The sequence below is a fragment of the Coregonus clupeaformis genome, chromosome 15 (assembly GCF_020615455.1).
Source record: "Coregonus clupeaformis isolate EN_2021a chromosome 15, ASM2061545v1, whole genome shotgun sequence".
Lineage (NCBI taxonomy): Eukaryota > Metazoa > Chordata > Actinopteri > Salmoniformes > Salmonidae > Coregonus > Coregonus clupeaformis.
Window position 1 is genome coordinate 4,082,411 of NC_059206.1, and position 12,588 is coordinate 4,094,998.

The 12,588-nt window shown below is 40.0% G+C and overlaps 1 protein-coding gene across 9 annotated transcripts in view; it reads right to left on the bottom strand.

Moving 5' to 3' along the window:
• The window catches only part of LOC121582110 (ubiquitin carboxyl-terminal hydrolase 20), a 29,768-nt gene extending 21,161 nt beyond the window's left edge, over positions 1 to 8,607 (bottom strand). For 5 of the 9 annotated variants that reach the window (XR_006661787.1, XR_006661786.1, XR_006661785.1 and 2 more), the window contains exons 1-8: positions 8,433 to 8,606; positions 7,819 to 7,915; positions 7,306 to 7,359; positions 7,118 to 7,180; positions 6,598 to 6,768; positions 6,119 to 6,227; positions 1,366 to 1,435; positions 186 to 299 (exon numbers count right to left, since the gene is read on the bottom strand). Coding sequence is in view for 6 of the 9 variants with exons in the window: in XM_045224958.1 (XP_045080893.1) it covers positions 186 to 299; positions 1,366 to 1,435; positions 6,119 to 6,227; positions 6,598 to 6,768; positions 7,118 to 7,180; positions 7,306 to 7,359; positions 7,819 to 7,899 (662 nt within the window). In the remaining 3 variants the exon portion in view is untranslated. Of the gene's footprint in view, positions 1 to 185; positions 300 to 1,365; positions 1,436 to 6,118; positions 6,228 to 6,597; positions 6,769 to 7,117; positions 7,181 to 7,305; positions 7,360 to 7,818; positions 7,916 to 8,432 lie in introns of all 9 variants that reach the window. The other 4 variants (XM_045224964.1, XM_045224963.1, XM_045224961.1 and 1 more) reach the window with 4 other exon arrangements.
• Between the last annotated feature and the right edge of the window lie 3,981 nt (positions 8,608 to 12,588).

The window sequence follows — 12,588 nt, forward strand, 5'->3', positions numbered from 1 at the left end:
GTCATACGCTTTCTGGGATAGTCATCTAGTGAACGTGTCCTGGGGTAAGATGTATTTTCTTCTACCTCATACGTCATACAGTATAATTTAAAAACAGAATTTTGCTACATTCTTGTGAATATCTAGTCCAAAAATATGCATACAGTCTAACATTCAACATATTAGCATGTCCATTGGTACACTACCGTTTCTTGTGCCAGAGCTCAGAGATTAGTTTCTGGTAGCTCTTGCACAGCGCAGGTTTCTTGTCGGTCCGCACCAGTCCACTGCAGTCCAAGAAGAACTGAGTGAGAGGAGGACTGGAGAGGGATTAGAGGGGTGAGGGGAGGAAGAACTGGTCAGTCGGAGATCCAATCTATGAAAACTAACACACTGCTGAAACGAGCAGTCCCTCCAGGATTCCACTGAGCTTTTTCTGCAGGCTAAAATTATTGATTTTGCTTTGGCAATTATTACATTTTGCATTGCAATATTCTATGATTTTTACCAATTTGTTTGCAATAACTGTGCAGTGATTGGTTGAAATTGCGAGCCTTCTTTTTGTACTGCAGCGATGGGTCAGTCTTATGTGATAATATTGCGATGATTTGACTGTTTTATGCAGGTGATTGGTAAAATATGCATGCCCTCGGATAATGCACTGACTATACCAAACATTAGTAACACCTTCCTCATATTGAGTTGCACCCCCCCTCAGAACAGCCTCAATTCGTCGGGGCATGGACTCTATAAGGTGTTGAAAGCATTCCACAGGGATGCTGGCCGATGTTGACGCCAATGCTTCCCACAGTTGTGTCAAGTTGGCTGGATGTCCTTTGGGTGGTGGACCATTCTTTATACACACAGGAAACTGTTCAGCTTGAAAACCCCAGCAGCGTTGCAGTTTTTGACACAAACCGGTATGCGACAATTGAGACATGGAATGTTTATGTGTGTGTGCCATTCAGAGGATGAATGGGCAAGACAAAAATATTAAGTGCCTTTGAAAGGGGTATGGTAGTAGGTGCCAGGCGCACTGGTTTGAGTGTGTTCCCTGTGGAACACTTGACACCTTGTAAAGTCCATGCACCGACGAATTGAGACTGTTCTGAGGGCAAAGGGGTGTGTAACTTAATATTAGGTGCTTTGTACACTCAAGTGTATGTTAGAGAAAGACCCCACTGAACAATTCAGAAAATGTCATCACCAAAGTGCGTTTTCACCCACTCTGGGGAGAGTGGGTGGACACCCTATAAAATTGTTGATTTTGAAAAAAAATCTGCTATTGCAGAATCGTGGAGGGACTGGAAGACGCACACATATGCGCACACGCACAGTCACACACTATCAGCTTTAAGGACGAAACGAGACAGGAAGTGACCTCACCAGTTGGACAGGGCTTGAAGAGCTGCGTTCATGTAGCAGGAGTTACCGATATTCTTCATCCCTGTCAGACCTTTGAGAAGGACAAGATGTAGGGGAAAAAAACAAGCTAATAACATCATACAGGTATATTTATAATATATATTATATGGTAGGGCTATGATACAGGCCACTCCACTGTTTACACCTAACATTTGGAGAACATGGCTACATGCAGTATGTGGGATCTTCTTTTGACCAGTTTCTCACAGGAGTAAAATATTCCTGGAGGATTTGATTATTAAAATAAATAAAAAAGTGATAATTTCTTACGGTAAATTAGTTTTGATAGGCTACGGTAGGCTATGGTTTAGGTGTGTGATCTAGTGAGAGAAAGAACTGCGGGCTTTCAATGAATTTATGTAAACCACAAGGCTCATTTTAATTTATTGCAGTGCATGAAAAATGATCTGCAACAACAGAGTGATCAAATTAAGATACTACATCTGTTAGTGAAAATGCATGGCATGGACCCTGTCAGTTAATATTGACCATCAGTCTATTACCATTGTCTGGTACCTGGGTCTGGTACCTATTCTTAGGCCGAAAGCAATTATATTTCTCCTAACCCTGAGCTTGCCTCATCTGGCTCTCAGATAATTTGGGAGGTCCCTAACCAAATCAGCTTGGCATAATTCACTAAGGGATAGACCTGCTAAGCGTGTCATCTAGAGAAAAGGATGAATAAACCGATTCTACAGAGCTCTAGATCTGATCGTATGTTACATTTGTAACATAATATGTTACATTTAAAATGCAGACCATATCTGATGGCTATGGTTGTCACCCATAAAGAGAAAACTTTCGGTTGAATGCATTCAGTTGTGCAACTGACTAGGTATGCCCCTGTATAGGCTAAGGGTATCAGTTGAACTGTGTATATGTTGGACAATATGCAATGCATTCGGAAAGTATTCAGACCCCTTGACTTTTTCCACATTTTTTACGTTACAGCCTTATTCTAAAATGGATTTAAAAATGAATTAAAATCCAATCAATCTACACACAATACCCCATAATGACAAAGCAAAAGCAGGTTTTTAGAAATTTTTACACATTTATTTTATATTACATTTACTCAGTACTTTGTTGAAGCACCTTTGGCAGCGATTACAGCCTCTAGTCTTCTTGGGTATGACGCTACAAGCTTGGCACACCTGTATTTGGGGAGTTTCTCCCATTCTTCTCTGCAGATCCTCTCAAGCTCTGTCAGGTTGGATGGGGTGCGTCGCTGCACAGCTATTTTCAGTCCTCTCCAGAGATTGGGTTCAAGTCCGGGCTCTGACTGGGCCACTCAAGGACATTCAGAGACTTGTACCGAAGCCACTCCTGCGTTGTCTTGGCTGTGTGCTTAGGGTTTTTGTCCTGTTGGAAGGTGAACCTTCGCCCCAGTCTGAGGTCCTGAGCTCTCTGGAACAGGTTTTCATCAAGGATCTCTCTGTACTTTGCTCCATTCATCTTTCCCTCGATCCTGACTAGTCTCCCAGTCCCTGCCGCTGAAAACATCTCCACAGCATGATGATGCTGCCACCACCATACGTCACCTTAGGGATGGTATTGGCCAGGTGATGAGCGGTGCCTGGTTTCCTCCAGACGTGACGCTTGGCATTCAGGCCAAAGAGTTCAATCTTGGTTTCATCAGACCAGAGAATCTTGTTTCTCATGGTCAGAGTCCTTTTTATTTTTTTTATTTTTTTATTTCACCTTTATTTAACCAGGTAAACCAGTTGAGAACAAGTTCTCATTTACAACTGCGACCTGGCCAAGATAAAGCAAAGCAGTGCGATAAAAACAACAACACAGAGTTACATACAGTGGGGAAAAAAAGTATTTAGTCAGCCACCAATTGTGCAAGTTCTCCCACTTAAAAAGATGAGAGAGGCCTGTAATTTTCATCATAGGTACACGCCAACTATGACAGACAAAATGAGAAAAAAAAATCAAGAAAATCACATTGTAGGATTTTTTATGAATTTATTTGCAAATTATGGTGGAAAATAAGTATTTGGTCAATAACAAAAGTTTCTCAATACTTTGTTATATACCCTTTGTTGGCAATGACACAGGTCAAACGTTTTCTGTAAGTCTTCACAAGGTTTTCACACACTGTTGCTGGTATTTTGGCCCATTCCTCCATGCAGATCTCCTCTAGAGCAGTGATGTTTTGGGGCTGTCGCTGGGCAACACGGACTTTCAACTCCCTCCAAAGATTTTCTATGGGGTTGAGATCTGGAGACTGGCTAGGCCACTCCAGGACCTTGAAATGCTTCTTACGAAGCCACTCCTTCGTTGCCCGGGCGGTGTGTTTGGGATCATTGTCATGCTGGAAAGACCCAGCCACGTTTCATCTTTAATGCCCTTGCTGATGGAAGGAGGTTTTCACTCAAAATCTCACGATACATGGCCCCATTCATTCTTTCCTTTACACGGATCAGTCGTCCTGGTCCCTTTGCAGAAAAACAGCCCCAAAGCATGATGTTTCCACCCCCATGCTTCACAGTAGGTATGGTGTTCTTTGGATGCAACTCAGCATTCTTTGTCCTCCAAACACGACGAGTTGAGTTTTGACCAAAAAGTTCTATTTTGGTTTCATCTGACCATATGACATTCTCCCAATCCTCTTCTGGATCATCCAAATGCACTCTAACAAACTTCAGACGGGCCTGGACATGTACTGGCTTAAGCAGGGGGACACGTCTTGCACTGCAGGATTTGAGTCCCTGGCGGCGTAGTGTGTTACTGATGGTAGGCTTTGTTACTTTGGTCCCAGCTCTCTGCAGTTCATTCACTAGTTCCCCCCGTGTGGTTCTGGGATTTTTGCTCACCGTTCTTGTGATAATTTTGACCCCACGGGGTGAGATCTTGCGTGGAGCCCCAGATCGAGGGAGATTATCAGTGGTCTTGTATGTCTTCCATTTCCTAATAATTGCTCCCACAGTTGATTTCTTCAAACCAAGCTGCTTACCTATTGAAGATTCAGTCTTCCCAGCCTGGTGCAGGTCTCCAATTTTGTTTCTGGTGTCCTTTGACAGCTCTTTGGTCTTGGCCATAGTGGAGTTTGGAGTGTGACTGTTTGAGGTTGTGGACAGGTGTCTTTTATACTGATAACAACTTCAAACAGGTGCCATTAATACAGGTAACGAGTGGAGGACAGAGGAGCCTCTTAAAGAAGAAGTTACAGGTCTGTGAGAGCCAGAAATCTTGCTTGTTTGTAGGTGACCAAATACTTATTTTCCACCATAATTTGCAAATAAATTCATTAAAAATCCTACAATGTGATTTTCTGGATTTTTTTTTCTCAATTTGTCTGTCATAGTTGACGTGTACCTATGATGAAAATTACAGGCCTCTCCATCTTTTTAAGTGGGAGAATTTGCACAATTGGTGGCTGACTAAATACTTTTTTCCCCCACTGTATGGGGTAAAACAAAACAAAGTCAAAAATACAACAGAAATACATATAATATACAGTGTGCAAATTTAGCAAGTTATGGAGGTAAGGCAATAAAATAGGCTATAGTGCAAAATAATTACAATTTAGTATTAACACTGGAATTATGTGCAAGAGATGATGTGCAAATAGAGATACTGGGGTACAAATGAGCAAAATAAATAACAATATAGGGATGAGGTAGTTGGGCGGGCTAATTTCAGATGGGCTGTGTACAGGTGCAGTGATCGGTAAGGTGCTCTGACAACTGATGCTTAAAGTTAGTGAGGGAGATAAGTGTCTCCAGCTTCAGAGATTTTTGCAATTTGTTCCAGTCATTGGCAGCAGAGAACTGGAAGGAATTGGAAGGAATTGCGGCCAAAGGAGGTGTCCTTTAGGCAAAGGAGGTGTCCTTTAGGCAAACACCAAGCGGGCTGTCATGTGCCTTTTACTGAGGAGTGGCTTCCGTCTGGCCACTCTACCATAAAGGCCTGATTGGTGGAGTGCTATAGAGATGGTTGTCCTTCTGGAAGGTTCTCCCAACTCCACAGAGGAACGCTGGAGCTCTGTCAGAGTGACCATTGGGTTCTTGGTCACCTCCCTGACCAAGGCTCTTCTCCCCCGATTGCTCAGTTTGGCCGGGCGGCCAGCTCTAGGAAGAGTCTTGGTGGTTCCAAACTTCTTCCATTTAAGAATGATGGAGGCCACTGTGTTCTTGGGGACCTTCAATGCTGCAGAAATGTTTTGGTACCCTTCCCCAGATCTGTGCCTCGACACAATCTTGTCTCGGAGCTCTACGGACAATTCCTTCGACATCATGGCTTGGTTTTTGCTCTGGCATGCACTGTCAACTGTGGGACCTTATATAGACAGGTGTGTGCCTTTCCAAATTATGTCCAATCAATTGAATTTACCACAGGTGGTTGTAGAAACAATTAAGTTGTAGAAACATCTCAAGGATGATCAATGGAAACAGGATGCACCTGAGCTCAATTTTCGAGTCTCATAGCAAAGGGTCTGAATACTTATTTACATAAGGTATTTCTGTTTTTTATTTTTAATACATTTGCTAACATTTCTAAAAACCAGTTTTCACTTTGTCATTATGGGGTATTGTGTGTAGATTGATGAGTACATTTAAAAAAAAAATGTAATCCATTTTAGAATAAGGCTGTAACGCAACAAAATGTGGAAAAAGTGAAGGCGTCTGAATACTTTCCGAATGCACTGTATTCTTTACTGTTATTGAATGGTTTCCATGTTGACGAGAGATGGGTCAGAGGTTACCTCTGGGTTTGAGGTCATCCTCCTCCGACTCTGACCCCTCTTCTTCTGCCACCGCGATGGGCACTGCCTTCAACGGGCGGTGTTGACTCACTGGTTGATGAACTGCATCCTGGGAAAATTATTAATCGTCATTAAAAATAACAAACAAGAACATCAGTCTGTGTGCCTGTGGGAAGCCAATTAAAATATATTAACACAGCATCGGCTGCATTTCAGCTCACAAGTGTCAATGTCAGCTGATCAAAATTAAAACATAGTTGAGTAAAACTTTATAATAAATAAATGCTTTATACACAGTACATAATGCAGTCCTTCTGAATAGTTTATGAACGCTTTCTAAATTAAAGATATTATGATGTTACCCATAGTTGATATAGGGCCCATCCCAAATGGCACCCTATTCCCTATATAGTGCACTAATTTAGACCAGTGCCCAAATGGCACGTAAACATAGTATAATTTAATATAGCTGAGCTGACCTTTGTGCGATGGCGTACCTGGTTGTCCATTGCTTTACAGTGGTGGGGAGTGTGTGTGGCAGACATAGCAGATACCACTGCAGGCCTCTGCTCTAGAAACACCTCCCTCTCACACACATAGCACCAGATCCTGAACGTTGTCAGGTTTACTGTCAGGTTGTGTTTCTTAGTCTAGGGGGAGAGAGACACAGAGACACACACGCCCACCCACACACAAAATAAGCTTTGAAAAACATATTTTTGTTGCAAGAAATGTTAGGGCGGCAGGTAGCCTGTCGGTTTGAGAGGCGAGCCAGCAACCGGAGGGTTACCAGTTCAAATCCCAGGTCCGATAGGAAAGATCTGGCGGGAAGTGAGCTGGCAACCGCAGGGTTGCTGGTATTAAATCCTAAATGCTGTTGCGTGTGTTTCTCTGAGGGGTTGAAAGTGGAAGTCAAATTTCGGTTGTGCCAATAAAGTGATCTTAATCTAGAAATGGCATCTCTCTACCCAAAGAAGAAACGCTCTGAGAAGAACTCACCTGTGCGTGTAGGGTGCTGTGATCTGAAAAAGATTCTCCACAGCCAACATATTGACACTCGCTCTGACCAAAATAAATAAAGAATTACATTAGACATTAGTCTATGGGTTAAAAAAAATATGTCATGGTCCTCAGAATATCTGAAATTGTGAAGAAAAGCACACTCAAAGAAAAAGCCTGTTGTTTACCTGAAGACAGGCCCAGAGGTTGGGACCTCCCGCTACACATAACTGGCAGGTTCCCTTCAGAACAAAACAATTATACAGCACCAACTCCTGTGTGATTTTGTCAGACCACCAGAATGTATAGTACTTTTATTTTTTGACATTTTGTGGGACTAAGGGCCTTTTAGACCAGAAAAATATGTGAAGGCAAATCTAGAAGACATGACTCAAGAGTAAAATACATTACTTTGGTCACATTGCATCCATTCTATACATATTCAAGATGCTTGACACTGCGAGAGCTTGGGGCTATAAGGCTATATCTGCAAAAAGATGATTATGAGATAATTGTCTTTAAAAAGTTCCAAACCATCATTGGTTTTAATGGTGTCAGCATTTTTCATCTTGTATTCTTTTGAACTTAACAATATGAATTTGGGTATTTACAGTACAATTTCGACCAAAATGCAGATAGAACCTTATAGTCCCAAGCTCTCGACTGGGCAAGTCTCTTTAGAAATCATAATTTTCTCTCACCTTGGATTTCTGCAGAAGGTCCTCCTTGGTGACCTCCCCTATGGATTCCAGGTGGGGACAAATGTCCCCCGGGTCACCCATGTTTATTCAACTTCTTCTAAAGACAAAAAAATATATTAATCTATGACATTTTGTTTGGGCAGATAAAACATGAAAATGAAGCAAGCAGACACAGTAAATGGCTACAAACAGATACACTTCAATCAAGAGGTGTGTCTGACTCTGCAAGAGTAGACTATTTCAAAACAAACGTATGTCGAATTCGTCGTAGCAGGGAATGTAGCCAACAATGATGCTCTTTGGTTTTGCTAGCATGCTAACGTTACTGCATTTACTAGTAGCTAGCTGCCTGACAACCCGTCGGCATTCTAGGAATGGATAATCAATTAATTCAACAGCTAACTATTGCACATCAGCCAACACAGGCACACTTTTTAATTTTTTATTAAATCAAAGACACTACATTTTTCCTGTACAATGGTTTGGCTAAAGAGCCACCGAAATATGACAGCTCTGCTGCAAACTGAAGGCCCTGTTTTTCCACGGCTAACTAGCATCAGAAATCGAGGATGACATCGATAACAAATACATTCATCTCAAGGAATGCTATTTACCAACACCAGGCGATGTCACAGCAATATTCCGACGCGTTCATTTAAGGGAAAACGTGCGTTAAAGATAGGTAAACACCTAGCTAGCGATGGTACCCTGGCTAGCTACTGTGGCTGTCGTACGGAATCGAGATACCCCATCCCACTTGCACCCCCCGCCCAACTCACACACATGGTTTAACGTCAGTGTTGTTATGCTCAACGTCAGCGAGAATGGGCGCTTGTTGCTTTATGTAAGGTCAAAGAGGTCTCTTTCAGAATTATCTAAAAGTATTACCCTGCGAATCATTACCTGAAGAAACTCAGACATTAACTGTACTTTTTGTGTTGAGCATCCAGAAGCAGTTTTGCATTTACTTTGGCGCTGTCTACATGTAAAGAGATTATGGCAAGACATTTGTAGTTTTATAATATTCTTGATGACTTCTGTTTACATTTTAGTCTTATCCAGAGCAATTTACAGTAGTGAGTGCATACATTTTCTTACTGGTCTCCCGTAGGAATCGAACCCACAACCCTGGCTTTGCAAGAGCCATGCGCTACCAACTGAGTTAAGGATACAAGGAGAATGGAAGAATGTGTTGCTCATTTCCGTAACTATAATAAGGATAAAGAAAAACAATTTTACCTGTTAAATGTAATTGTGCTAATGGAAAAATGTCATATTCATAAATGTAAATTCACTAATAAAAAACCACTCTTCCTTGTTTTCTATAAGGAGTTAGAGCAGTACATTAAGATCATTGTACATTCTTCCAATAAGAAAGCTGTTAAAACAATCAATACGTGTGTGTCTTTTAAGGTCTTTGTACAATCTGTAATTTGTTGTACCCCCTAGCATATATGGTGTCCTTGTCTGTTTGTATACTACTGGTGTTTTCTGCAATAAAACATAATAATAATAACAATAAATGGTATTCGGTATCCTTGGGATGTCCAACTCTGACATCACCCAATAGACACTAGCTCGACTGTGTTTGTGCGCATGACGTTAGTTTGCAATTATAATATTGACAAAGTTCCAGTGAAATTCTGCTTTTCATCGGCAGATTTTCTTGTCATGGTCCTTAATTTATAAGCATAATTTTTCTCCACACAGATATTATATATGGAATAATCAGGATATATTGTATAAAAATACTTCCTTGTTTTTAGAATATTGGTTCCGAAATAATATCCTATTGGTGAGCCAACTTGTAAACGCAGAGGTTTTTTTTAACTTAGTTATAAGGAATTCTTATCACTTTACAAGATCCCTGTAACGCCTAAAGATTTTGCAATTGTTTTAGATGCCATTCCCTCAGGTGTTGCTTTATTATTCAGCAACGTGTCAAGACCTGACCCTCAGAACCTACCTTCCATTAACCCTGGTGACTCATCGGTAGGAAATATTTGTTTCTCTTTTGGTCCATTCAACTACAATAGAGCTATACGAACCTTGTTTCAGCAGGATGTTGTAGTTATACCTTATTGATAATGTATGTTGGAAAAAAGTTTGGATGTTGCCACACACATACCTACTTATTAACAAAACGAAGGAAGTTTATTTTAAAATTATTCATAAATATTGTCCTGCCAACCACTATATGAAGAAGTTTAAGAAAAACATAAATTCAAATTGTACCTTTTGTACTGATCACCCAGAAACGATGTTGCATCTTTTTTGGCATTGTATTCATGTAAGGTATCTGTGGCAAGACATCAGTAGATTTATAATTGAACACATTTATGAAGACTTTACACTATTGTGGAGAGATGTACTGCTTGGATTCTTTACCTACGATAGAAATAAGTTGAAACAATTTTATGCAATTAATTTCATTATTCTTTTGGCCAAATTTCATATTCACAAATGTAAATTTACAAACAAAACACCACATTTTCTTACCTTACAAAAAGAAATTGAACTATATTTTAAGACAATTAAATGCACTACTAACAAAAAAGCTGTTAGAATTATAAGTGTGTGTATGTCCCTTAAGGTCCTTGTGTAATGTGATATTGTACCCTCTAGCGCAATTGTCCTTTGTATATTCTTTATAGATACTTGTGTTCCCCCATGTACTTTCTGTATTGATTTGTTGTTAATAAAAATAAATGGAAAAAATATATATATATGCAAACAAAAAAAATACAAAAAAGTGTTTGTGCGCATGACCTGCATGTGTGCGGGACGACGTTGGTCAAGCCTCGTACGAACCATCTTGATCTCGCGAATTTACATTCAGTTTCCACTGGCACTCGAAAATATGGCCATACAAAATTGATGTACTTTTTTTTAACGATTCATGGTTCATTTAAATGATAATTTTTGACGAAATGAACGATTCACCATTATATTAGTTGGGACTCGGTTCAATCGTGATGAATCAAATCATTTGAATCAAAATAATAATTTGTGAATCGCGAACGATAATTTTAGGAAAATATTTGATGTAGCCTTTCTTTTACATTATGTGGCTTCAAAACTTGTTAAACATTACTAAACTCTAAAACGTACATTTCCAGCTTGCTTCAGCTGAATAAAAATATTTGTAGCCTACCATAGCCATTTGATATTTGATATATTGAATGAGCAAATTATGTCAAAAGGCACAAAACGTATTTGGTTGTAATGTTGCAATGTTATACAGCAAGGGTGGTCAACCATCCTCCAGGAGAGCTAATGAGTGTGTAGGTTTTTATTCCAGTCTCCCTCTAACAAACCACATTTTAGAAATTAGCTGCTCAACCAGACCTTGATCAACTGACTCTGGTGTGTTTGAGCAGGGCTTGATCAAAAACCTGCACACTCAGTAGCTCTCCAGTCCAGTTGCCTAACAGGTATTCTACTTTGTGGGGGGTTAAATGCCTTGCACAACAACATGAGATGGTACATGGGATCAGAGAGCAGCCTCCCAATGTCGATACCACATTACGCATACTTTTTTATACGTACATAGAGACGTCACCAATTGTTGGTCATGGAAATTTGGTTAAAAATCATGAAATTTCATCTGTCAAAACGTGTATGAACCCTATTAAGGTTAGGGTTAGGTGAGGGTTATGGTTAGGGTAGGGACGTCCCAAGGATCCCTGATAACACAAACCGAGCTTGAATGGCATTTTTTAGCCCTGAGTCTGTGAGCATAGTAACTAAACTACAGGTGTCACTGACTGTCGATTCTAAAGTTCAATCATCTTGACCACACACTCTCCCAACCTCAGTAAACCAAACTGTCAGTCAGATACAGCCAAATACGCTGCTGCTACTCTGTTAATTATTTATGCATAGTCACTTTTAACTCTACCCACATGTACATATTCCTTCAACTACCTCAACTAGCCGGTGCCCCCGTACATTGACTCTGCACCGGTACCCCCTGTATATATAGCCTCCCTACTGTTATTTTATTTTACTTCTACTCTTTTTTTCTCAACACTTTTTTGTAGTTGTTTTATTTTACTTTTTTTATTAAAAATAAATGCACTGTTGGTTATGGGCTGTAAGTAAGCATTTCACTGTAATGTCTGCACCTGTTGTATTCTGCGCATGTGGCCAATAACATTTGATTTGATTTGATTAGCACAGTTGAAAATGCAGGTGAGAACAGCTGAACTGCGTTTTGTTCTGGAGTCCAGCTTATTAGAGCCAGCAAGTAACTAAAACTGTGCAAGATAAACCATACATACAGTGAGCTCCAAAAGTGACCCCCCCCCAAAAAAAAATATAAAAATAAATAAATGCTAACCTCCTCTGTTATTGTAATGGTGAGAGGTTAGCATGTCATGGGGGTATGATATTTGTGCATCTGTAACTTTCTCACTAAGCATTATTCACAATTCATTAAGGACGTAATCATAGTAGCATCCACATTAATGTTGAATGTTTAGAAACATTCTATTCTTATTTACAATAAAAGTGACTCCAAAATGACACAATACATTATTTACCATTCATTTCTATTGGGCGCAAAATAATCTGAAACACAAACATAACAAACCACAAATGCATCCAACAAGTTTGTAGAGTCACAAGCTTGATGTAATCATTACATGCTAGGAATATGGAACCAAATACAAAACCTTTGACTACTTTAATACACATATAAGTGAATTTGTACCAATACTTTTGATCCCCTAAAATAGGGGGACTATGTACAAAAAGTGCTGTCATTTC